The sequence below is a fragment of the Diplotaxodon limnothrissa genome, linkage group LG15 (assembly GCF_057381915.1).
Source record: "Diplotaxodon limnothrissa isolate DT_005_m linkage group LG15, D_limnothrissa_male_GT1.1, whole genome shotgun sequence".
Taxonomy (NCBI): domain Eukaryota; kingdom Metazoa; phylum Chordata; class Actinopteri; order Cichliformes; family Cichlidae; genus Diplotaxodon; species Diplotaxodon limnothrissa.
Window position 1 is genome coordinate 9,197,291 of NC_140610.1, and position 26,511 is coordinate 9,223,801.

Here is a 26,511-nt window from a genome sequence, read left to right on the forward strand (position 1 = left end):
TAAAAGGTAGGCACTCATCAACAAATACACGTAGATTACTTAGACACGTAGACTACTCATGCAGTAAAAACATTGAAACCATAATATTTTCTTTAGATGCAGAAAAAGCATGTTTGGGGAGTGTGACTGTCTGTGCAGTGTCTATTTGTGTCTGTCTACACGTTGGGTGAGTGCCGAGTATTTGGTTGTGTATATGGGGGTGGGAATGCACGTTTGTGTCCACGTGCGCCTGTTCGTCTGTGTCTATATGTCAGGTTGGGTCTTAGACTCAACCTCTCTGGGTACATCTCAGGCCCTCCAAAGAACGGAGGCCTATCTCCCCTCACCACACTCCCTGCCGGTGGCTGATGCCCTCAGACGTTGGTGTGTTGGTGGTCCTTGTCGTCTGGGGCTGGGCGCTCATGTATGTAACGGCTCACTCCTGGTGGCCGATTGGCGGGGCCTGGCGCCTGTGGCCCGGCTGGGCCCCTTCCGGGGGGTGGTGTGCCCTCAGGCTTCTGGCCTCAGGGCCTGAAGCTCGGTCCTCTCTGGCAAAGCTGGCTGACAGAGCCCGCGGGCACGCCACTGCAACCCCCTCTGGCCTCTGCTCCATAGCTGCTGGGTGACCTCTCGTTTGGGGCTCTACTCAGCTCTTCCCAGGAGGGTGGCATGGTTCCCCCCTTTGGTGGTCCTCCTCGGGTCCTCGTACTCTGGGGCCTCTGGATGTCTGGGGCCTGGATCTCCTCCATACCTGCTTCATGATGCCCTTGTGGACGGGGCTATGGCTCCCCACACTCCCTAGCAGACCATTACATGGAGAAACCTTTGGAATACAAGCATGCTGATCCACACAGGTGTGCACACATGTGTGCACACAGGTGTTCAAAGACGCGGACTACACCTTTCTTGGCTGCTGCCTCAAACCACATTGTGCGCTGTCTATCTTGTGTGCTGCACAATATCGTTTAATATTTAGTATCTACTGTTATCTACTGCTAGCTAGTTTATTGTGATGGTGCTGTATTTATTATTTTGCTCTTTTTTGTTTGTTTTCTCTTCTGTTTTTTTTCTCCATACAGGTGATCCAGATGTTTTGTTTGTTTTTCTTTCTTTCTTCCCCCCTTCCTCACTGTCTCTTCTCCCCTCTGTTTTTCTTTCTTTCTTTCTCTCCCTCTCTTTCTTTCATTCTTTCTCCCTGTCCTATCCCCCAGTCATGTCTGTCCCGTTTGTAGCAACCGAAAATAAAATAAAATAAATACATAATTATAATAAAGGTCAATCAAATGGACCAATATGGCAAGGCCATGATGATCCACTTGGTAAAATAAATCCGCTTGGCATCTTTCTTGGCCTTAAGAAAACAATTCTGATGGCTAAAGATCCAAACGGGACAAAGAAAAAGAAAAAAAAGAAAATACTAATAGACACAAAAGGCTAAAAATGTAGAAAGAAACCCACCAAATAATAAACCCACAAAAAAAAAAAAAAACTAGAGGAAAAAACAGAAACCATGAAAATGAGAGAAGGTGAGTGTAATCCCAGTGCCCTTTTGAAGACAGATTAAATGGCAGGGTTAAATCTGAAAGAGTATCTGTTTTGAAGTCAGTACCAAATCAAAAATACAGATTCATCTGCTCTGGTGACCCCTTGGGAAAAAAGAGAAAAAAAAGTGCATAAATCTCAGTCATTATCTGTTTCAAAGTATGATCAGTGGCTAACAACTTGTAATTATTAACCAATAAGCGTGTAGTTTACCAGTTACCCTCCCACCACCACCACAGTTGGTGACATCACATCACAGCAATAATTTATACTGTTTGTGATCTCGTAAAAAATTATGTTTGAATTTTGAACATAATAATAAGGATTTACCTGCACAGAGAACACCAGCATCATATTCATGCCCGCAGGTTTCTCTTGTAAAACCTTTGACTGAGCATTGCTGAAGAGATGTCACATTGCCGAAACATGAATTGCTAGCCTCCACCACTGACCCACTGCCACGGCCAAAAACAGCACCACCATGAGCTTTCACGGCACGTCCACACTGCAGCGACTCACACACTACTCCAGCTTTACTTAGAGTCCAGTCCGTGTCACACACTGTGTGCCACTGGTCATCATGACGAACCTCCACTCTTCCAGAGCACTCATCAGTACTGTTAACCAAGCGCACCACCAAGCTTTCTGTGAAGGCAAATAAACTAAATATGTAGCCACAGGTATGGAAGAATGACCAACAAACAACTGTGATGTATTTAGGTATATTGTACACCGGTTAAACTCAGAAGACAATATTAAACTTTTTTTTTTAAATGATAAAGAACATTTAAGCTGCCAATATTACTCTTTGGCATTTTTCATATAAAAATTCTGTAAACATTTATGTAAAAACAGAATTCAGTGATTAATTCATATTTTATTCACAATACAATCTTGAAAATATCAAATATTCAGTCTGAGAAAATGCACAATTTTGACATCACAACTTGTAATCTAAATTATTATTAGTATAGAATTTGGAGTATGTCAAATAAAAGTACTAATAGTACCTGGAACCGCTGAGGATGTCACTTTGACCACATAGAAATTAATGTAAAATCACAACTGCTGCACCTGGTTTGTCTAACAACACGATTGTTTACACACTTTTTGTCATGAAAGCTGCTCAAAATTAAGACAGAGCTAGCTAGATGTGATTGACAAATAAATATATAGGGTCCTGTAGCCACATATCACCTGTGGGATGCAGAGCCAGGGTACAGCAGGATAGTACAGAGCAGGGGAGTGTGTGCCCAAATGTGTGGAGAACTGGCTGGGTTTCTGGCTGATCTCAGCAACAGAAAGCTGAACTGAAAAGACTATTTATTTACCATTATTACTGCTGATGCTGGAGGGGCTCAAAATGACCCCTGCAACCAGTTCTCATTTTAAGAAATTCCAAGTGTATTTTAAATTTTGACTACAACTCTAGAGCAAGTTGGAACAAGGCCATGTCTTCTATGAACGGTCTGTAAACATTTGCAAACTAGGAAGACCAGTTGCTGGACTTCTGGGAGAGAAATGAAGGAACGAAGAAGAAGGAAGCAATGAAGCTTATGTGCAAAAGAATAGCATACTACATTAGCTGTAGTATGGTGTTTAGCACTGTCTCACTGAAATATACATGGAAACAGATGTCCTCTTGCTGGAAGCATCTGTTTCTCTCAAACTTGTATCTGGATTTCAGCATTTTTGGTGTTTTGCCAGATTTTCAAGCTGGCAGTTTCATGGGCATTAATGCACCCTCATACTGATGCTGTTGCTTGAACTAAACACTGATAAGCAGTGTGGTCCCTCACCTCTTTACTTCACAGGACACAGCTTGTTTTCCAAAAAGAATTTCACTTTTTGATGATGTTAAATTCTTTTTGATGTTCTATTGTGAATCAAATATGGATTTGGAAATCTTTGCATTTATTCTTTACTTACATTTTTAAAAAGATCCAAACGTTTTGTTTTTGGAACTGGGTTTGTATGTTTTTCTTACCTGTGCAGAAAACACCAGCCACTACAATGTTGTTGCAAGTCCTGTCTCGATATGGATATGGTCTTTGTTGACACTGATTCAATGTAGACTCTTTTCCATTGCATTCAATTTGATCTGTCCAGGTCTGTCCTGTACCAGGGCCAAGCTGAAGAAGCTTATGGGGCCTCCCACAGTCCAACTGTCTGCACACCACTGCTGCATCATTCATGTCCCAGGATTCAGCACACACAGTCCCCCACTGGCCTTTATTGAAATACTCTACTCTTCCATCACAACGAGTGGATCCACCGGCTAATCTCACATTACCTGGAAAGCAGAGTTGTTATATAAATCTAACATAAATCTATAAATACAAAGAAAAATGCAAAGAAAAAATACAAATGAATCATAACACCAACAGACCATTTTAGACTTAATCAGCTATGATTTCTGCATCATACAGATGGAATATGTTTTACAGCATCAAAAATGACTCAGAAATTGCTCTCTTCATAGTTTCAATGTTGCTGACCCTTGGCTATATTACCCTCACTGGGTGATCAGTGCATCATCAGATCAATAGCATTTACCATTGTAAGTGGTTAATATTCATCTGTTGTCTCATATTGTGTTTGCTAAATGCTGGTAATGGTGAAATCACTTGTTAGGCATAAAATAATTTGCCATATTGCATTTGTTCTACCTAGAAGTAGACTGTCCATTTAAAGGTATCAAAAAGTTGACCTCAATGAGTAAAGGGATTAATTATGTGTAATAATAATTTAGAGCAATTCAATAGCAAAATTGTGTAAAGGAACGGTGACGAAGAGAGGAAAACAATATAAAAACAAAGGTTCAAAGATGCAGCTTCATGCTAAATCGTAGTGGCCAGCTAGCTGACTGAAACATGTGCAGCACTGAAGCACAGCCTATTTACAGCATCTTATATGGTCCAATTCTTTTGTGTGTTTGTGAATAGTCTGTGTGTGCTTTGGCTGGCCTAATCCTATTGGTCTTCTCTCTGTATATGCACTGCTATAGCACACATATGTGAAGTTAGTGACATAATTTATAACTCGGGTTGTACCTGATTAACACGTGTTTAGACTACAAAAATATTGATTTGATGGTTTGCATCAACATTTTAATTGGAAAAAATCATACTTGATCTGTTTGATAAAGAACTTCATGGATTCATTTTCTTTTTGAAATATAGCATCAAGTCTTACCTGAGCATACCACAGAGGCCTCTTCAATACCATCGGTGATAGATCTGGTATAGTTCCTAAATGTACACTGTGTGACAGAGCTCTCTCTACCATTACAGTGGATCTCATGTCCTCTCAGATCTTCACCTTGACCAAATGGCCTTGAAATCTTGACAGGATCTCCACAATTTATCTCTCTGCACACCACTGTGGCTTCATTCATTCCCCAGTTAATATTAAATGCTGGTGACCAGTGTTCACCATAGTGGACCTCCACCCTTCCTGAGCACATGTCAGTCCCATTGATGAGTCGAATGGTAGCTACAAAGCAAAGAGGACAAAATCAGCAATTAGTTGGTGCCTGAAAATTGCATTAATTGAAATCCATACAATATTCTCACTGATGTCATGGAAATAACTGTGATATAAATTGTGGTGGGCCGTGGACTGTGATGCTGTGCAGATGTACCTGCACGGCATCTGCAATGCATCTGTGTTAAAACATGGGGAATCAGTGTTGTAAGTTGGTGTAAGTGTGGTTGCAGCCGAGAGCTGCAGCCACATATAATAAAGATGGCTTTAAACAACGACCTCTAAACATTAAAAAAAGACACAATATTTAATGACAAAATAGTTTTTACCTGAACAAATCACTCCTGCATCTTCCCTGTGTCTGCACGAAAATCTTCCAGAGGGGCGATACCTGCAGTGCCCAAGGGACGTCTCATTACCCAAACAGTTGACAGAAGAATACCAGATCACTCCTTGGCCTTCACCAAAGAAGGCCTTAGATTTTGCTCTCTGAGGTGTTCCACAGTCCATGGCTCTGCACACCACCTCAGCCTCTCTGAAGTCCCAGCCATCATCACACACTGTTCCCCACCGGCCGTCATGCAGAATCTCCACTCGGCCAGAGCATCGGTCAATGCCGTTCACAAGCCTTATTGGTGGTTTACCTGAGGGCACACGTTAAAGTATTAGCAATGAATATTTCAATCTCTTACTCTTTTTTAAATCCAGTATTATCAGATTTTTAAGGATATCTTCAACATGCTGTATGCTGATGAGTGTCCATCATTATCTGAAATGCAACCAAAAGAGGCTAATGGCTGTCCCCCTTTTCAGACAATAGCTCATACTGGATAGTTCGTATGTCCAAGAAACTTTAAAATGTGGTTAACTTCAGCAACAGGTGTATTTTAACCCAAAACACAGTCTTTCACCAAATGTAACCAGGAAATTTTGGTGCTAAAGCTCAGGTCCATTTACTGCTGATTTAACTGAGGAAAAACATTCAAGCATTAACAATATAAATTACAAGCTGTCAAATAGATCCCATTAAGCAGTTTATTAAGAACTCAATAGCTTCTCATGAGGGGCCGTGCTGACACCTGCTGCTCTCTGGCAGAAAGCACCATGGCCCTCCCGTGTTTTAAATGCTATTTAGAACAGCACGCAGCAGCACCACATATGAGCGTGTGGAGAAAGGTATGGGGTCTTCACACCGCTGTTCTCTGTACCTCCTCGGGGCAGGGGGCTAGGAGGAGGAGTTGGCCATCTGATTGGGGTCTAGGGATGCTGGGCCTCCCTGCACCTCCCTGGAAAAAGGGTAACATCTCTTGGGTCTAGGGGCAAATTACCCCTCTAGATGCAAGGGTACCTGGACCTGGGGTATAGAGTATGCTTGGGGAGTGTGAGTGTGTGTACAGTGTCCATTTCTGTTTGTCTCCACTGTGGCGTGGGTGTGATCTCTGGCCGGCTGCAGAGTAGGGGTGACGCAGTGAGCTCCTGGGGTGGCGCACGGGCAGGGTGAACAGGTGTGCTGGGATATGAATGTGGTTGTGACTCTTTATATGTTCACAGTGACAGTCGGAGGAGGAGGAGAGCGGACCTGACAGTAGAGAGAGGGAGTGTCTGTGTCCCAGTGAAAAGCGAAAACCACAGTTGTAAATAAAAGTATTGCTGTCATCACAGTCGTGTCCAGTGTATGCATAATGGGTCAAACGTTACACCACATTGGGCGAGTGCCAATTAAAATATGTTTGCATGAGGGTGGGAATGCATGTTTGTGTCTGTGTGTGCCTGTTTGTCTGTGTCTATATGTCAGGTCTTAGACTCCACCTCTCTGGACATATCTCAGGCCCCCCCAGGTGTGGGGACCTATCACCCCCACAACGCTCCCTGTCGGTGGCTGATGCCCTCAGATGTTGGTGCGTTTCAGGCAGGTTCTCGGTGTCCAGGGCTGGGCGCTCAGGTATGTACCGGCTCATTCCTGGTGGCTGCTTGGCAGGGCCTGCCGCTCGTGGCTCGTTAGGGTCCCTTCGGCGGGTGGGGGGCCCTCGGACCGTTGGCCCAGGGTTCGGTTCGTTCTGGCGCGGGTTCTGAACCCGTGGGCACATCACTGCAGCCCCCCGTGGATTCCGCACCAGGACTGCTGGGTGACCCAACATCTGGGGCTTTCTTCAGTTCTTTCAGAGGGTGGGGCGGTTGCCCCTCCGATGGTCCTCCTTGGGTTCTCGGGCTGTGGGGGGCCTCTAGATATTTGGGGCCTGGATCTCCTCCATGCCTGCTTCATGTACACATGGGCAATGTTCCCTCTAAGCTGCGCACGTGCGCAATTGCGCACTGTTGGGACGGTCTCTGCGCACAGAAAATCTGCTTTGCGCACACAAGAAAAATTCTAACCTTAATTGAAATTAAAGAAAATATGTGCCGACACCGGTGTTTTAGCGAGCAAAGCGGAGTAATGACAACGTGTACAACCATCGGAGATGTGAGCAGGACAGAGGGAACAATTAACGGAAAAAGTGTGGACTTTATACCAGTTTTTAAATTGTGTTGATAAGCCACGTAAAACCAGAGTTATGATAAAAATATATGCACTATTTGGTTTTCTTCCTGAATACTGTCGTTGTTTATATTTACTGCGGAAAGAAACAGTAAAAACTGCGTTTTATAAGGAAAACGCTCGAAAGCCTGTGAGCAAAGACGAAACCAAAACACCCCACCCTTTCCCATTGGTCGAAAAATGTACCATGGCACCCAATCAAAACATGGCATTTAGTTGTTAAGAAACAGGAAGAAGTTTTAGGAGTGACGGCGGTGTTGAGATGTGAGAGATTTGCAACCTTTAGCGCAAATCTTGTGTAGTTAGTGTGTAGTGTAGTCAATAGTTTTGTTGTGTGTGTCAGAACAATGAGGCGACTTTTGAATGTTACAGGTGTTACAGGAGTGATACATCTCCTGTTGTCAGGCCTGCAGGTATCAGGCTGTTGTTCTCCTTTATCTCATAGTGGACAGAAATTATTTTTTGGAGTGGGTCACGAACAAGAAATTTTTTTTTAATTTTCATTGTAAGTGGGATAAAGCACTTAATTAAAAGTAGTCTAACATAAATGTAAATGCTGTAATTTGATTATTTTAATAAACCATGTAACTTGGATGGATTCGATGCTGCCGTGACCACAGTGCTCACGTCTGCTGTTGCTCACAGTGGTCCAAGGGACCGCTCAGGGAGTTTGTGTGTTCGTTCAGACACATGAAAAATTAGAGGGAACATTGCACACGGGTGCTCACAGACAAACTATACAGGGAGTGCAGAATTATTAGGCAAATGAGTATTTTGTCCACATCATCCTCTTCATGCATGTTGTCTTACTCCAAGCTGTATAGGCTCGAAAGCCTACTACCAATTAAGCATATTAGGTGATGTGCAACTCTGTAATGAGAAGGGGTGTGGTCTAATGACATCAACACCCTATATCAGGTGTGCATAATTATTAGGCAACGTCCTTTCCTTTGGCAAAATGGGTCAAAAGAAGGACTTGACAGGTTCAGAAAAGTCAAAAATAGTGAGATATCTTGCAGAGGGATGCAGCAGTCTCAAAATTGCAAAGCTTCTGAAGCGTGATCATCGAACAATCAAGCGTTTCATTCAAAATAGTCAACAGGGTCGCAAGAAGCGTGTGGAAAAACCAAGGCGCAAAATAACTGCCCATGAACTGAGAAAAGTCAAGCGTGCAGCTGCCAAGATGCCACTTGCCACCAGTTTGGCCATATTTCAGAGCTGCAACATCACTGGAGTGCCCAAAAGCACAAGGTGTGCAATACTCAGAGACATGGCCAAGGTAAGAAAGGCTGAAAGACGACCACCACTGAACAAGACACACAAGCTGAAACGTCAAGACTGGGCCAAGAAATATCTCAAGACTGGTTTTTCTAAGGTTTTATGGACTGATGAAATGAGAGTGAGTCTTGATGGGCCAGATGGATGGGCCCGTGGCTGGATTGGTAAAGGGCAGAGAGCTCCAGTCCAACTCAGACGCCAGCAAGGTGGAGGTGGAGTACTGGTTTGGGCTGGTATCATCAAAGATGAGCTTGTGGGGCCTTTTCGGGTTGAGGATGGAGTCAAGCTCAACTCCCAGTCCTACTGCCAGTTTCTGGAAGACACCTTCTTCAAGCAGTGGTACAGGAAGAAGTCTGCATCCTTCAAGAAAAACATGATTTTCATGCAGGACAATGCTCCATCACACGCGTCCAAGTACTCCACAGCGTGGCTGGCAAGAAAGGGTATAAAAGAAGAAAAACTAATGACATGGCCACCTTGTTCACCTGATCTGAACCCCATTGAGAACCTGTGGTCCATCATCAAATGTGAGATTTACAAGGAGGGAAAACAGTACACCTCTCTGAACAGTGTCTGGGAGGCTGTGGTTGCTGCTGCACGCAATGTTGATGGTGAACAGATCAAAACACTGACAGAATCCATGGATGGCAGGCTTTTGAGTGTCCTTGCAAAGAAAGGTGGCTATATTGGTCGCTGATTTGTTTTTGTTTTGTTTTTGAATGTCAGAAATGTATATTTGTGAATGTGGAGATGTTATATTGGTGTCACTGGTAAAAATAAATAATTGAAATGGGTATATATTTGTTTTTTGTTAAGTTGCCTAATAATTATGCACAGTAATAGTCACCTGCACACACAGATATCCCCCTAAAATAGCTAAAACTAAAAACAAACAAAAAACGACTTCCAAAAACATTCAGCTTTGATATTAATGAGTTTTTTGGGTTCATTGAGAACATGGTTGTTGTTCAATAATAGAATTATTCCTCAGAAATACAACTTGCCTAATAATTCTGCACTCCCTGTATCTTTCTTGGCTACCTCAAAGCACATTGTGCACTGTCGGTCTTGTGTGCTGCACAATAACATGTAATATTTAGTAGTGGTGGAACTTGTGGTGTGTTTTGGTACAAGAAATAGTGAGCCAATGTGTGACATAACGACAGATGTAGAGTCAGCGAGGAAGAGAGCAAGTTCTGCCTATTCCAAAATAAAAAACATAAATGCATATGTTCAATCGACCACAATCGTAGACAATTGAATTTACACAGGGGGAAGGGGACACAAAGAGTGACAGAAAACAGCACACATGATGAGGGACTACAAAATAAGACGGGAAGTACAGAATAGAGAGAGACAGTTTAGACACACAGACAAAAAGGGAAACAAATGGAGAAGAGACAGACTACATACAGGGAAATGTCTAAAAAATTAGACAAGGAACTAAGAACTACAAATATGAATAACTAAACTAGGACGCACTTGAAAATACTAATAGACACAAAAGGCTAAAAATGTAGAAAGAAACCCACCAAATAATAAACCCATAAAAAAAAACCCCAAACTAGGGAAAAAAACAGAAACCATGAAAATGAGAGAAAGTGAGTGTAATCCCAGTGCCCTTTTGAAGACAGATTAAATGGCAGGGTTAAATGTGAAAGAGTATCTGTTTTGAAGTCAGTACCAAATCAAAAATACAGATTCATCTGCTCTGGTGACCCCTTGGGAAAAAAGAGAAAAAAAATTAAGTGCATAAATCTCAGTCATTATCTGTTTCAAAGTATGATCAGTGGCTAACAACTTGTAATTATTAACCAATAAGCGTGTAGTTTACCAGTTACCCTCCCACCACCACCACAGTTGGTGACATCACATCACAGCAATAATTTATACTGTTTGTGATCTCGTAAAAAATTATGTTTGAATTTTGAACATAATAATAAGGATTTACCTGCACAGAGAACACCAGCATCATATTCATGCCCGCAGGTTGCTCTTGTAAAACCTTTGACTGAGCATTGCTGAAGAGATGTCACATTGCCGAAACATGAATTGCTAGCCTCCACCACTGACCCACTGCCACGGCCAAAAACAGCACCACCATGAGCTTTCACGCCACGTCCACACTGCAGCGACTCACACACTACTCCAGCTTTACTTAGAGTCCAGTCCGTGTCACACACTGTGTGCCACTGGTCATCATGACGAACCTCCACTCTTCCAGAGCACTCATCATTACTGTTAACCAAGCGGACCGCCAAGCTTTCTGTGAAGGCAAATAAACTAAATATGTAGCCACAGGTATGGAAGAATGACCAACAAACAACTGTGATGTATTTAGGTATATTGTACACCGGTTAAACTCAGAAGACAATATTAAACTTTTTTTTTAAATGATAAAGAACATTTAAGCTGCCAATATTACTCTTTGGCATTTTTCATATAAAAATTCTGTAAACATTTATGTAAAAACAGAATTCAGTGATTAATTCATATTTTATTCACAATACAATCTTGAAAATATCAAATGTTTAGCCTGAGAAAATGCACAATTTTAACATCACAACTTATAATCTAAACATTTTTATTAGTAGAGAACTTGGAGTATGTCAAATAAAAGTACTAATAGTACCTGGAACTGCTGAGGATGTCACTTTGACCATATAGAAATTAATGTAAAATCACAACTGCTGCACCTGGTTTGTCTAAAAACATGATTGTTTATACACTTTTTGTCGTGAAAGCTAAATTAAGACAGAGCTAGCTAGATGTGATTGACAAATAAATATATAGGGTCCTGTAGCCACATATCACCTGTGGGATGCAGAGCCAGGGTACAGCAGGATAGTACAGAGCAGGGGAGTGTGTGCCCAAATGTGTGGAGAACTGGCTGGGTTTCTGGCTGATCTCAGCAACAGAAAGCTGAACTGAAAAGACTATTTATTTACCATTATTACTGCTGATGCTGGAGGGGCTCAAAATGACCCCTGCAACCAGTTCTCATTTTAAGAAATTCCAAGTGTATTTTAAATTTGACTACAACTCTAGAGCAAGTTGGAACAAGGCCATGTCTTCTATGAACGGTCTGTAAACATTTGCAAACTAGGAAGACCAGTTGCTGGCCTTCTGGGAGAGAAATGAAGGAATGAAGAAGAAGGAAGCAATGAAGCTTATGTGCAAAAGAATAGCATACTACATTAGCTGTAGTATGGTGTTTAGCACTGTCTCACTGAAATATACATGGAAACAGATGTCATCTTGCTGGAAGCATCTGTTTCTCTCAAACTTGTATCTGGATTTCAGCATTTTTGGTGTTTTGCCAGATTTTCAAGCTGGCAGTTTCATGGGCATTAACCCGTTTGTGCCCAGATTTTTTTCAGAGTTGTAAGGCATATCATTTTATCAGTTGAGTCCCTCTGAATCATGTTATGTATTTATTTTTTCCATTTTGTACTTTTTTTTGAAGAAAATAGCATTTTTATGACTGGCAACAATTGTTGCCAGTAGTCACACAGCTTGTCACTAGGTCAAATGTCACCTAATAATAATAATAGAGAAGTAATAATAATAATATAATAAGAACAAAATAATAATATAGTCATAATAAATAATAACAAAAAGGTGGAGCCTCAGGTTCCCCCTGTATAAAATTCAAAACATCAAACAATTTGAACTGATTTCTTTATTCTCAATTTTTTTATACTCAAAAACTCAACAAACATTTTTTTCTTAGAACCTCTAAAAACATATATACATATATAACATATTTCTTCCCATACATTCCATCATCTTTCATGCATGTTCTACTCAGTGTGGTACTTCTTGAAGCACTCCACATGTAGTGGCACATCACACTTTCCACGCGCAAATGATGTGCGTCCGCCGCAGTTCTTGCATCGCTTGTACCTGCTACCAGTGTTGCAGGGCCAGTGGTTCAAATTATCAAACCTGGTGGCATCAGTTATCGCCACCGCCATTGAAGATCTTCTGCCCTGCCTACTTGGCTTTGTTCCATGGCGCAGGAGGAGGGTCTGGGCTACCAGCCTCTGGAAGGAGAGGAGATCCTTCTCCCCGCTTTTCCAGGACCTAAATGAATGACAAAACAAGCATGATAGATGCATGAATGTGCATCGTTTCATCCTTTCTACAACGTCATGCCCCATATGTAGAATGTTCTGTAAAAGCAATATCACACTTGAGTTTGTGATGTTGGTCTGGATATCATCACTGTTGCTCTTGTCGACCGAAGAGCACTAGCGATGACCTCGAGTCAAACATCACCAACTCGATTGTGATATCACTAAATAACATACAGCCTTGTGTACCTGTAATAGCACCAGCTGTTCACCATGGCACTGTTCAGGGCCCAGCTGAAGCATGGCCACCACCACTTCTTGGACCGGATGTTGACTCTGTAGCGGCTGACAAACTGGTCATGCAGGTCCACTCCTCCCATGTGTGTGTTGTAGTCCTGGATACACTTGGGCTGTCTGACCTTGTCCATAGTCCGCTTCTGTTTATTCCATCTCTTCGCCTCAGTTTCGGTGAACTCCCTCTCCATGTTCGACACCACGGTGACCACGCTGTTGTCATTCCACCTTACAATCAGCTTCTCTGCCTCAACCAGATACTCAGCATCTCCTCTGGGTGTCTTCTTGAAGGTCTGGGGTGCTGTGAAGGGAACGTTATGGAGCTGAGTTTGTCGCATCGTGCCACAGCTGCCATAGCCTCTCAGGGTCATCTCATCCACCAGGGACAGGGTTGTGAAGAGGTTGTCGTGGTAAAACTTGACTCCAGGTGGCACTTCAGCTTTCTCTGCCAGGCCAAGAACCACACTTGGACCCTGACTCACTGAGGATGAGCACCCAGGATCATCATCGGGGGGATTTGGCAGCTGCATGTCCGAATTAGGTAGAAAGCCTTCACCTTTGAGTATTCTTGATGGGAGGCGGTTATGGTCACCAGTGGCCTCATCATCAGATTGGTCACTGTCACAGTCTGTGTCATGTGCGTGCATTTCTGACTCAGGCACAACTGTGATGTCCGCCACAGTTTCAGAGTCCTGCAGCATGGCCAGGATCTCTGCTACGGTGTACCTAAGGAAAGGACAACATACATGTTAGCTAGCAAGCGAATTTTAGCTAGCAAGAAAATGATGTATGGTAATGTATAAAAATCCTATACACAGAGGCCTTGAATACCTGTGAATTTATTTAGCTAGGAATTATTCTAAAAGGACTAAAATGAGCCATTGTACATCATTCTACAATTTTAAATAAGTAAATTAGGAGCAATCCTGCAGACAGTGTTTTCCTTTAGTTAGCGACATGCTATGTGCCCACTGGCAACTTTTGTTGCCACTCACAGAAATAAGCCCATGAACAAAAAAATATTTATCCTAGGTACAATTTTTTTGGGGAGGGTTACTCTAGAGACTTGAATGATTAAATAATTATAAATATGTTTGGGGGGAAAGTCATAAGAAATTTATGAAAATTACCTCTTTCCAGGATGATTTGCATCCGCCATGTCTTCAGCCAGAAAGAGCGGGAAGCAGATGATGTCATGCGATAGGAAGCACTTGGAAACGATTTTTTAAAAATCAAAACCTTTGTCTAAGTTGTCTACTAGCATATAAGTGGAAAAAGTTGCATTAGTACCTTTGAGATTTTTTATTGTGAGTCGAAAATGACAGTGATAAACTTTGGCAACAATTGTTGCCAGTGGGGCTAAACGGGTTAATGCACCCTCATACTGATGCTGTTGCTTGAACTAAACACTGATAAGCAGTGTGGTCCCTCACCTCTTTACTTCACAGGACACAGCTTGTTTTCCAAAAAGAATTTCACTGATGATGTTAAATTCTTTTTGATGTTCTATTGTGAATCAAATATGGATTTGGAAATCTTTGCATTTATTCTTTACTTACATTTTTAAAAAGATCCAAACGTTTTGTTTTTGGAACTGGGTTTGTATGTTTTTCTTACCTGTGCAGAAAACACCAGCCACTACAGTGTTGTTGCAAGTCCTGTCTGGATATGGATATGGTCTTTGTTGACACTGATTCAATGTAGACTCTTTTCCATTGCATTCAATTTGATCTGTCCAGGTCTGTCCTGTACCAGGGCCAAGCTGAAGAAGCTTATGGGGCCTCCCACAGTCCAACTGTCTGCACACCACTGCTGCATCATCGATGTCCCAGGATTCAGCACACACAGTCCCCCACTGGCCTTTATTGAAATACTCTACTCTTCCATCACAACGAGTGGATCCACCGGCTAATCTCACATTACCTGGAAAGCAGAGTTGTTATATAAATCTAACATAAATCTATAAATACAAAGAAAAATGCAAAGAAAAAATACAAATGAATCATAACACCAACAGACCATTTTAGACTTAATCAGCTATGATTTCTGCATCATACAGATGGAATATGTTTTACAGCATCAAAAATGACTCAGAAATTGCTCTCTTCATAGTTTCAATGTTGCTGACCCTTGGCTATATTACCCTCACTGGGTGATCAGTGCATCATCAGATCAATAGCATTTACCATTGTAAGTGGTTAATATTCATCTGTTGTCTCACATTGTGTTTGCTAAATGCTGGTAATGGTGAAATCACTTGTTAGGCATAAAATAATTTGCCATATTGCATTTGTTCTACCTAGAAGTAGACTGTCCATTTACAGGTATCAAAAAGGTCAAGTTGACCTCAATGAGTAAAGGGATTAATTATGTGTAATAATAATTTAGAGCAATTCAATAGCAAAATTGTGTAAAGGAACGGTGACGAAGAGAGGAAAACAATATAAAAACAAAGGTTCAAAGATGCAGCTTCATGCTAAATCGTAGTGGCCAGCTAGCTGACTGAAACATGTGCAGCACTGAAGCACAGCCTATTTACAGCATCTTATATGGTCCAATTCTTTTGTGTGTTCGTGAATAGTCTGTGTGTGCTTTGGCTGGCCTAATCCTATTGGTCTTCTCTCTGTATATGCACTGCTATAGCACACATATGTGAAGATAGTGACATAATTTATAACTCGGGTTGTACCTGATTAACACGTGTTTAGACTACAAAAATATTGATTTGATGGTTTGCATCAACAGTTTAATTGGAAAAAATCATACTTGATCTGTTTGATAAAGAACTTCATGGATTCATTTTCTTTTTGAAATATAACATCAAGTCTTACCTGAGCATACCACAGAGGCCTCTTCAATACCTTCGGTGATAGATCTGGTATAGTTCCTAAATGTGCACTGTGTGACAGAGCTCTCTCTACCATTACAGTGGATCTCATGTCCTCTCAGATCTTCACCTTGACCAAATGACCTTGAAATCTTGACAGGATCTCCACAATTTATCTCTCTGCACACCACTGTGGCTTCATTCATTCCCCAGTTAATATTAAATGCTGGTGACCAGTGTTCACCATAGTGGACCTCCACCCTTCCTGAGCACATGTCAGTCCCATTGATGAGTCGAATGGTAGCTACAAAGCAAAGAGGACAAAATCAGCAATTAGTTGGTGCCTGAAAATTGCATTAATTGAAATCCATACAATATTCTCACTGATGTCATGGAAATAACTGTGATATAAATTGTGGTGGGCCGTGGACTGTGATGCTGTGCAGATGTACCTGCACGGCATCTGCAATGCATCTGTGTTAAAACATGGGGAATCAGTGTTGTAAGTTGGTGTAAGTGTGGTTGCAGCCGAGAGCTGCAGCCACATATAATAAAGATGGCTTTAAACAACAACCTCTGGAAGTCATATCTAAACATTAAAAAAAGACACAATATTTAATGACAAAATAGTTTTTACCTGAACAAATCACTCCTGCATCTTCACGGTGGCTGCACGAAAATCTTCCAGAGGGGCGATACCTGCAGTGCCCAAGGGACGTCTCATTACCCAAACAGTTGACAGAAGAATACCAGATCACTCCTTGGCCTTCACCAAAGAAGGCATTAGATTTTGCTCTCTGAGGTGTTCCACAGTCCATGGCTCTGCACACCACCTCAGCCTCTCTGAAGTCCCAGTCATCATCACACACTGTTCCCCACCGGCCGTCATGCAGAATCTCCACTCGGCCAGAGCATCGGTCAATGCCGTTCACAAGCCTTATTGGTGGTTTACCTGAGGGCACACGTTAAAGTATTAGCAATGAATATTTCAATCTCTTACTCTTTTTTAAATCCAGTATTATCAGATTTTTAAGGATATCTTCAACATGCTGTATGCTGATGAGTGTCCATCATTATCTGAAATGCAACCAAAAGATGTTAATGGCTGTCCCCCTTTTCAGACAATCAGAATCAGAATCAGAATCAGAATACTTTATTGATCCCTGGGGGAAATTATTTTTTGTTACAGTGCTCCATTTTAAACCAACAATAGCTCATACTGGACAGTTCGTATGTCCAAGAAACTTTAAAATGTGGTTAACTTCAGCAACAGGTGTATTTTAACCCAAAACACAGTCTTTCACCAAATGTAACCAGGAAATTTTGGTGCTAAAGCTCAGGTCCATTTACTGCTGATTTAACTGAGGAAAAACATTCAAGCATTAACAATATAAATTACAAGCTGTCAAATAGATCCCATTAAGCAGTTTATTAAGAACTCAATAGCTTCTCGTGAGGGGCCGTGCTGACATCTGCTGCTCTCTGGCAGAAAGCACCATGGCCCTCCCGTGTTTTAAATGCACTTTAGAACAGCACGCAGCAGCACCACATATGAGCGTGTGGAAAAAGGTATGGGGTCTTCACACCGCTGTTCTCTGTGCCTCCTCAGGGCAGGGGGCTGGGAGGAGGAGTTAGCCATCTGATTGGGGTCTAGGGATGCTGGGCCTCCCTGCACCTCCCTGGAAAAAGGGTAACATCTCTTGGGTCTAGGGGCAAATTACCCCTCTAGAGGCAAGGGGTGTCTGTGTCCCAGTGAAAAGTGAAAACCACAGTTGTAAATAAAAGTATTGCTGTCATCACAGTCGTGTCCAGTGTATGCATAACGGGTCAAACGTTACACCACATTGGGTGAGTGCCAATTATTTGTATATGTTTGCATGAGGGTGGGAATGCATGTTTGTGTCTGTGTGTGCCTGTTTGTCTGTGTCTATATGTCAGGTCTTAGACTCCACCTCTCTGGACATATCTCAGGCCCCCCCAGATGTGGGGACCTATCACCCCCACAAAGCTCCCTGTCGGTGGCTGATGCCCTCAGATGTTGGTGCGTTTCAGGCAGAACCCATGGGCACATCACTGCAGCCCCCAGTGGCTTCCGCACCAGGACTGCTGGGTGACCCAACATCTGGGGCTTTCCTCAGTTCTTTCCAGGAGGGTGGGGCAGTTGCCCCTCCAATGGTCTTCCTTGGGCTCTCGCGCTCTGGGGGGCCTCTAGATATTTGGGGCCTGGATCTCCTCCATGCCTGCTTCATGTACACATGGGTGCTCACAGACAAACTATATCTTTCTTGGCTGCTACCTCAAAGCACACTGTGCACTGTCGGTCTTGTGTGCTGCACAATAACATGTAATATTTAGTAGTGGTGGGACTTGTGGTGTGTTTTGGTGCAAGAAATAGTGAGCCAATGTGTGACATAACGACAGATGTAGAGTCAGCGAGGAAGAGAGTAAGTTCTGCCTATTCCAAAATAAAAACCATAAATACATATGTTCAATCGACCACAATTGTAGACAATTGAATTGACACAGGGGGAATGGGACACAAAGAGTGACAGAAAACAGCACACATGATGAGGGACTACAAAATAAGACGGGAAGTACAGAATAGAGAGAGACAGACTAGACACACAAACAGAAAGGGAAACAAGTGGAGAAGAGACAGACTACATACAGGGAAATGTCTAAAAAATTAGACAAGGAACTAAGAACTACAAATATGAATAACTAAACTAGGACGCACTTGAAAATACTAATTGACACAAAAGGCTAAAAATGTAGAAAGAAACCCACCAAATAATAAACCCATAAAAAAAAAACCCAAACTAGGGAAAAAAACAGAAACCATGAAAACGAGAGAAAGTGAGTGTAATCCCAGTGCCTGTTTGAAGACAGATTAAATGGCAGGGTTAAATGTGAAAGAGTATCTGTTTTGAAGTCAGTACCAAATCAAAAATACAGATTCATCTGCTCTGGTGACCCCTTGGGAACAAAGAGAAAAAAAAGTGCACAAATCTCAGTCATTATCTGTTTCAAAGTATGATCAGTGGCTAACAACTTGTAATTATTAACCAATAAGCGTGTAGTTTACCAGTTACCCTCCCACCACCACAGTTGGTGACATCACATCACAGCAATAATTTATACTGTTTGTGATCTCGTAAAAAATTATGTTTGAATTTTGAACATAATAATAAGGATTTACCTGCACAGAGAACACCAGCATCATATTCATGCCCGCAGGTTGCTCTTGTAAAACCTTTGACTGAGCATTGCTGAAGAGATGTCACACTGCCGAAACATGAATTGCTAGCCTCCACCACTGACCCACTGCCACGGCCAAAAACAGCACCACCATGAGCTTTCACGGCACGTCCACACTGCAGCGACTCACACACTACTCCAGCTTTACTTAGAGTCCAGTCCGTGTCACACACTGTGTGCCACTGGTCATCATGACGAACCTCCACTCTTCCAGAGCACTCATCATTACTGTTAACCAAGCGGACCGCCAAGCTTTCTGTGAAGGCAAATAAACTAAATATGTAGCCACAGGTATGGAAGAATGACCAACAAACAACTGTGATGTATTTAGGTATATTGTATACTATTTGAATTTAACCCTTGTGTGGTGTTCGTATTTTTGTTACTCAGCCAGTGTTCATGGGTCTGGTGGACCCGCTAGAGTTTTGGCTTTCCAAATTAACACCATCAAACAATTTTATGTTAAATTACTCAACAGATGTTTACTTCATCCCAATTACAAGACATATGAACAGCAAACATGGTTAATTTTTTCCCTTTACCTTTGTTAGATCACATTTATGAATTAATGTGCTTCTCGTTTTTCTTTTATATAAAATGTTATAAATAAATCAGTTATAATCAAGTGGAGTGAGTGGAAAGACACAACACATTTACACATGAAAAAATAATTAATTGTTTAATTTTTCTTTTGAAAAAAACTGAACACGGGTCTCACAGACCCGAACACCATACAAGGGTTAAATTGAGAACATGTACAACTTTAGAAAATATTCACTTCTTTTGAGTTTTATGGCAACATGTTCCAAAAAAGTTGGAAAAGGTTTGTTTTCCACCAAGTTTACCATTCTGTGCATCCCCTCTTCTCTTAAAAACAGTCTGTAAAGATCTGGGAACTGAGGATACCAGTTTCTAGACTTTTGTAATAGGAATGTTATTCCAATTTTGGATGACATAGGGTTCTACCTACTCAAACGTCCTGAGTCTTCTGTGTCATGTTTTGTGATGCTTAAAATGTTTTCAATTGGTGAATTGTCTGAATTGCAAGCCAGTTATTCAACAGTATCTATGCTGTTGTAATGAAGTTTATTGATAAGTTCAATAAGAAACACCAATGGTCTCACATCTTTCCGCTCCCAGGTGCTGCCAGCTACATCTAACCTTCACATCACTCCAACTTTTCCATGCTGTCAAGCGCTTCATGACATCACTAGTCTAGTTGGATCACCTTTTCCCCAGCCTTCTCGAGGCCGGTCGGCATTCATGCTGCATACTTTAAATCTCATTGCACCTCTCCTTTACAGTCTCCTTCGTGCAATCGTGTCCATGTCTTTGTCACGTTCACACTATTAGATGCTCGCATCTTGATTCATGCTCAATAATCTAGGTAAGTAAATGCCAAAAGGTTGATTCTGTTCATCTGGATGTGGCATTTTCAGTGGGAGAAACGTTTTGTCACTCATTGAAGGGGCTTCTTCAGTCTCAGCTGACTGCAGGTTTCCCCAACCTTATAAACAGTACATTTGCACAATGACTGAAACTAGCCAACCGAAAGAACAATGGGTTGTGAGGTCAGTTACTTGATCATTAGTATGCAAATTGTCATGACCATTAATCAACAACCACTGATCAAAGACCGTTGATCATTGATCAAAGACCATTGATGAAAGGCCATGAGCGCCATTCACAGAGAGGTGGGGAATGGCTGCAATCATAGCATTGTAAGATGGTGAAAGATGTACCCTTAGGTCTTCTTGACTCCCCGCTCAAACCAGCGTTCCTAATGCTAATAATTAAAACCCTCAACCTTTTCCATTAGTTTAACAAGCCTCTGCGACTGGCAATTGTCTGCTTACTGATTCTACTAGCCAAATCCAGGCTTTTCACTCATCTTAAGCCATCTCAAACTTTCCCCTCTCAGATCAAAAATCAATTTGTGCACCTTGTGGCAGGTTTCTGGGCACTTTAGGCATCTTAGATAATAAAATCCTGCTGAAATTTCCGGGCTCCCCATCCTTTAACTTCCTCCCCTGTTTGGCCATCTAAATCTCTTTCGTCAAGTCATTTTGCCTTCTTTCAAGTCATGTGCATTTACTTTAGATTATTTATTATGGCTCTCCATGCATTTCTACTACTTTCTGTCATTTTTTTTTCATGGATTGGTACTAGCATTGGTAATAGTTATTAGGAGATGTCCTCCTGAGTTTCTGCTGTTTCCTGTCCATCACCGGAATGATTCAACCATACTTCTTATAAGGTAAAATTGGCAATACGTGCATCACAATATTCATGCCATTATAGGACCATCTCCCTTGGCTGCTGCTCTAATGGAGGATCCTGTTGCTGTAAAACCTATATACACATTTCACCATTTTTGATCTACTTCCACATGTGCCAGTTTCGTAGGCATTCATGCATTCAGGCATTCATATTGATACTGACGCTCATTCTATAATGAACTAAACAGGGTGCAGTTTGTTTTCTAATAGAAATTGAACTAAATGCTGATAACAAATCCCTCTCCTCTTTATTTGGGAGGACGCAGATTCCATGTTTTCCCAAGAAAATTTCAGATTTGGTATTTTTATGTTCTATTGTGAATCAAGTATGGGTTTATGAGATGTCCAAATTATTACATTCTGTTTTTATTCATATTTTACACAGCATAAAAAAAAATTCAGACTTGCGTTTCCATGTTTTTCTTACCTGTGCAGAAAACACCAGCCACTACAGTGTTGTTGCAATGAGATGGTTCTATTGGACACTGAGTCAATGTAGACTCTTCTCCATTGCAATTAATTTGATCAGTCCAGATGTTTCCTGTACCAGGACCAAGCTGAATAAGCTTATGAGGCTTCCCACAGTCCAACTGTCTGCACACCACTGTTGCATCATTCATGTCCCAGGATTCAGCACACACAGTCCCCCACTGGCCTTTATTGAAATACTCTACTCTTCCATCACAATGAGTGGATCCACCGGTTAATCTCGCATTACCTGGAAATCAGTTGTTATATTAGTGTAACAAATATTATTATATTATATTACTATACATTAAATCTAACTTTTGTTTTTTAATTACATTAATTTTTCTTTTCTTTTTTTTTTTATCACACAGACTGTCATGGTCTTGGTTTAATGTACCCAGTGTTTGGAGTTTTTCTTGTGTTTTTGTCATTTTGTATTATATTTAAGTCCGCTTTGTTGGTCTTAAGTTTACTCTATAGTACCACTGCGCATGCGCGTTTTACCCATATTCTATCGCAATATTTCATTTTCCTATCATTGCCCAACATTACACCGGTATTACTGTGAACGGTATGATATAGCGCAGCCCTATCCTGGGGTCTGCATTTGGGTCCTCCCTTCCTGCCTGCCGCACCCAGTTTATGACAGAAGATCATGACCACACTATGGACCCAGCAGACTTAATGTTCGGGAGTTTTGAGGAGTATGCATGCCAAATCATCTTTCTGCGGGGGCGGTGGATCATTCCGACCCACGAGGGAGAGAAGGAAGAGTGCCAGCAAGAGGTCCGCAGCCTGGTACATTCCTGACTCCAGCCAACCTGGCAATAGCACTTGCCGCTAGTTTTGATCCTCCATCCCTCCAAAGGGAGGATCTCACCGTCAACGCCTCTGCCTCAACAGCACCATCCAGCTCATCCGCCACTTGTGCACAGTTCCCAGGAGGAAGCGGTGTTCACGCCGTTCCAAGTCTCAGCCAAAGACAATTTTTTCTTCTGAGCCTCCACGTCCTGTGAGTAACACTGCCTCATCATTGAACACTAGTTTTAAGTCAGCATGCCTACAGACTCCAGCTCATATGGGTTGAACAGTGCTGGACAGTTTGTAAAATATGCACCGGAGGGTTATTGTGACTGTGTTTCTGAGAGTGACTGTAATTTCAGGGATTCCTGTGTTTCCAAGCTTGAAGTTTCTGAGAGTAATTTTGTGCCTGTCCTGGAAACCAGTGAGGTTTGCGTCTCAGGGCTCACTAATGTGCCAGGTGATGACTGTACTCGTGTGCCTATCAAGCATAAAACTGACTGACACACAACCAGACTGCAAAGTACTAATTACCACCAGTAGTGGTAATTCTAAAGACCCTCCTGTAGCAACGATGGTTAAGGTAGCCAAGGAGGCTTATAGCCATGAGCAGGCCACCTCAAAGACTAAGTTCAGCTTTCCTGAGATAACTTCTCCCAAGACTGCTAGTTCTAACCTGGAGAGCTTAAGAACAGCAGATTTTCTAAGGCCAACCAGCTAGGGCTGGGCCATATCATACTGTTCACAGTAATACCGGTATAATGTTGGGCAACGATAAGAAAATGAAATATCGCGATAGAATATGGGTAAAACGCGCATGCGCAGTGCCTTTGTTTTCATATGCACATGGTGGAAAAAGCATGGCGGCGACAGAGAATGAGAAGGGCGAAAGCGGATCGTTGACAGTGCCCCCTATAATCCCATGTGCCTTATGTATGAATTCTGGTTGTGTTTACTGACCTCGAAACGATTTTATGTGGTACACGGTGCTCGAAAATCTGTCAAATGTTTTAGTACAAGCTTGATGGATTGTCGGAGCATTACGGCTATCATAGGCAGGAGCCTCACGGAGTGATACGTACTGTGCTGCAACATAATATTACTGTATTGTGTGTGTATAACGTCTTTTTAAGTTTTGTGGATATTAGACATGGTTATGTCGGCCAATTTCCACTGGAAATGCCTTTTGGTTAAACTGTCAGCAAGGAATTTGCATTTGCACTGTTAAATTTTTATATAACTTTAATGCACATAAAAAACATCTCCTTGTGTCCGCTGACGCCTCTGGTGAGCCCGTACATCCATCACCTGCACCACCACCTGCGGCTTCCAGAACTTCTTTTGGCTTTAGCAAGCAAGCAATTTATTTATATAGCACTTCCAGACAACCGCCAGCTGAAAAGAAAGTGCCTCTTTGGATTCATGGTTGACCCAGCTCCTCGGTTTTGTTTTAGACTTCTGCTGCTGGGATTTTGATTTTGTGGACTCTGTTTTCCTAAACTTCAGCATTTTTTGTTTTAACCTCCTAAGACCCGAACTCTTCCACGGCATGCATTTTTAATTTCTCTTTGATATTTGGGCATATTGGGACCCAATGAATGTAAAAACAAAGAATCACCAGATTTTTTCTTTTACCCGATTTTTGTTCCTAAGAAAAATGAGAGCTGAGGATGAGGATATTTGTTTAAAATTTTGATGGAACAGTGGCAGCATAATGTCCTCGTAAGTGGATATCAGGCCCTTGTAGAGCAAAATTTAATATTTTGGTCTAGACAACCCAAAATCTGATGTCCACGTATGTGGGTGCCAGGTCCTAAGAGGTTAAACTCTGTTTTTGTTTATTTCTGGACTTGGTTGGCATTCCTTTTTCAGCAATAAAGCTGTTTATGAGTTTACATTTCACATCCTGGAGTCTGCATTTCGGTCCTCCTTCCTGCCTGCCGCACACAGTTTATGACACAGACATAAAGCCAAAAATCAGCATAGTTTGGTAGCGACTGGGATCTCAAACTTGCTCATCTCTATTGGCTCCCCATTGTTTCAAAAACAAGGAGAAAAAGAAAACAAAGAAGCAAAAGATGAAGACACATAAACAAAAAATAAACAACATTAATATTAATATCAAGATTTTTTCTTTCCATTCTCAAATGTTAAGTTTGTGAATGAAAAATTAAAATAACTTTAATATTTTGTTTATTAAAAAGGATAAGGCCATGTCTATTATCTGGCGCCTTTTCCCCCTTTTTCTTCTAAATTTCATTAAACCTAATGGTGGTGGTTAGTATAAATGTGCACATATAAAAGGGGACTCCTGTGTTCCCCCTTCTATGTATCAAAAATGCTACAAAGTAAGTCATGAAGGAAAAAAAGAATTTAACAGTGTGTTGACAATGTTTGACTGCTAACTCTACTGGTTTGTGAATATGACCTCATGACTTAATGTGTGGCTGAGGTCTAAACAGAAGCTGTCCTTTTTTTTTTTGCTCTTTATTTTATGTTTTATTTAGCATAAAAAAATCAGCTACTTTTGATTGAGTTAATTTCAACATGCTTATCACTCAAAGTGGTCTGCAGAATTCTATAATCAGTCTGCTTAAAATTAAGCCTAGATTGATTGATGTAGACATTTACATATTTTCTTCTCCTTCCGCTTCACAATTTTTCACTTTTGTTGATAATAAAAGTAGTTAAAGCGAAGGGGTTGTATTACCCTTGCTGGCTGATATTAGTACATTGTCAAATGAAATAGAATTTAGCATTGTAAGTGGTTAATATTTATCTGCTGTCTCACATTAAAGTTGTATTTGCTAAATGCTGGTAATTTTAATAGTGAAATAACTCTGTGACCATGCATTAAATAATTGCCATATCACAAGGTAAAACTAAAGAATGCACATAGGCTAGTCTTTTCTTAATGAGCAAACATGACCTTTGTTATTCTTGGAAAGCACTAGAGGAGCATATCTATAGTTTTTGTCTCTTACCTGAACATACAAGAGAAACACCTTCACATGACCCTCTGTGTTCTTGCAGTTGACACTGGCTGATAGAGTTCACATTATCAGAGCATCTACTTGTGAACCCTTGCAGTGAGCTGTCACCAAAGTAAAAGATGTCCTTGGAATTTTTTGGATCTCCACAGTTGAGCTCCTTACATAGGACTGCAGCTTCTTTAAGGCCCCAGTTATTACTACAAAGTTTCCCCCATCGGCCATCATGGAAAACCTCCACTCTGCCAGAACAGCTGTCAGTTCCATTGATCAATCTGACTGTCTCTGCAAAGCAGAATTTGGGTTTTTAGGATTTTCATTAAAACTCAGGTTTGAAACTCAGAATACATCCTGTCTTACCTGAGCACACGAGACCAGCATATTCACTGTGGTTACAGTCATATACTCCAAAACCTTTGTGAGGGCAGTCAGCAAGAAACATCTCATGACCAGTGCACTCCATCTTATCCAGCCAAATCTGATCTTGACCTCTCCCAAAGTAAGTCTTATATTTGACTGAGAGAGCATTCCCACAGTTCATCTCTCGACATGCGACAGTTGCTTCTTGCATTCCCCATCTATCATCACAGACTGTTCCCCATTGTGAACTATAGTAGATTTCCACTCTACCAGAGCAGCGATTAGTCCCATTCACCAGCCGAATGGGTTGACTGTCTGTTAATTAAAAAAAAAAAAA

The 26,511-nt window shown here is 41.5% G+C and overlaps 1 protein-coding gene across 2 annotated transcripts in view; it reads right to left on the bottom strand.

Annotated features, from left to right (window-relative positions):
* The window catches only part of LOC146617015 (scavenger receptor cysteine-rich domain-containing protein DMBT1-like), a 59,746-nt gene that overhangs the window by 30,644 nt on the left and 2,591 nt on the right, over window positions 1-26,511 (bottom strand). The window contains exons 6-17 of one of the 2 annotated variants that reach the window (XM_085371866.1): window positions 26,175-26,489; window positions 25,809-26,099; window positions 21,983-22,273; window positions 19,218-19,532; window positions 16,656-16,970; window positions 16,023-16,322; window positions 14,809-15,114; window positions 10,773-11,087; window positions 5,337-5,651; window positions 4,717-5,016; window positions 3,509-3,814; window positions 1,852-2,166 (exon numbers count right to left, since the gene is read on the bottom strand). In XM_085371866.1, coding sequence (XP_085227992.1) covers window positions 1,852-2,166; window positions 3,509-3,814; window positions 4,717-5,016; window positions 5,337-5,651; window positions 10,773-11,087; window positions 14,809-15,114; window positions 16,023-16,322; window positions 16,656-16,970; window positions 19,218-19,532; window positions 21,983-22,273; window positions 25,809-26,099; window positions 26,175-26,489 — 3,684 coding nt within the window. The remainder of the gene's footprint in view (window positions 1-1,851; window positions 2,167-3,508; window positions 3,815-4,716; window positions 5,017-5,336; window positions 5,652-10,772; window positions 11,088-14,808; window positions 15,115-16,022; window positions 16,323-16,655; window positions 16,971-19,217; window positions 19,533-21,982; window positions 22,274-25,808; window positions 26,100-26,174; window positions 26,490-26,511) is intronic. The other variant, XM_085371867.1, reaches the window with a different exon arrangement.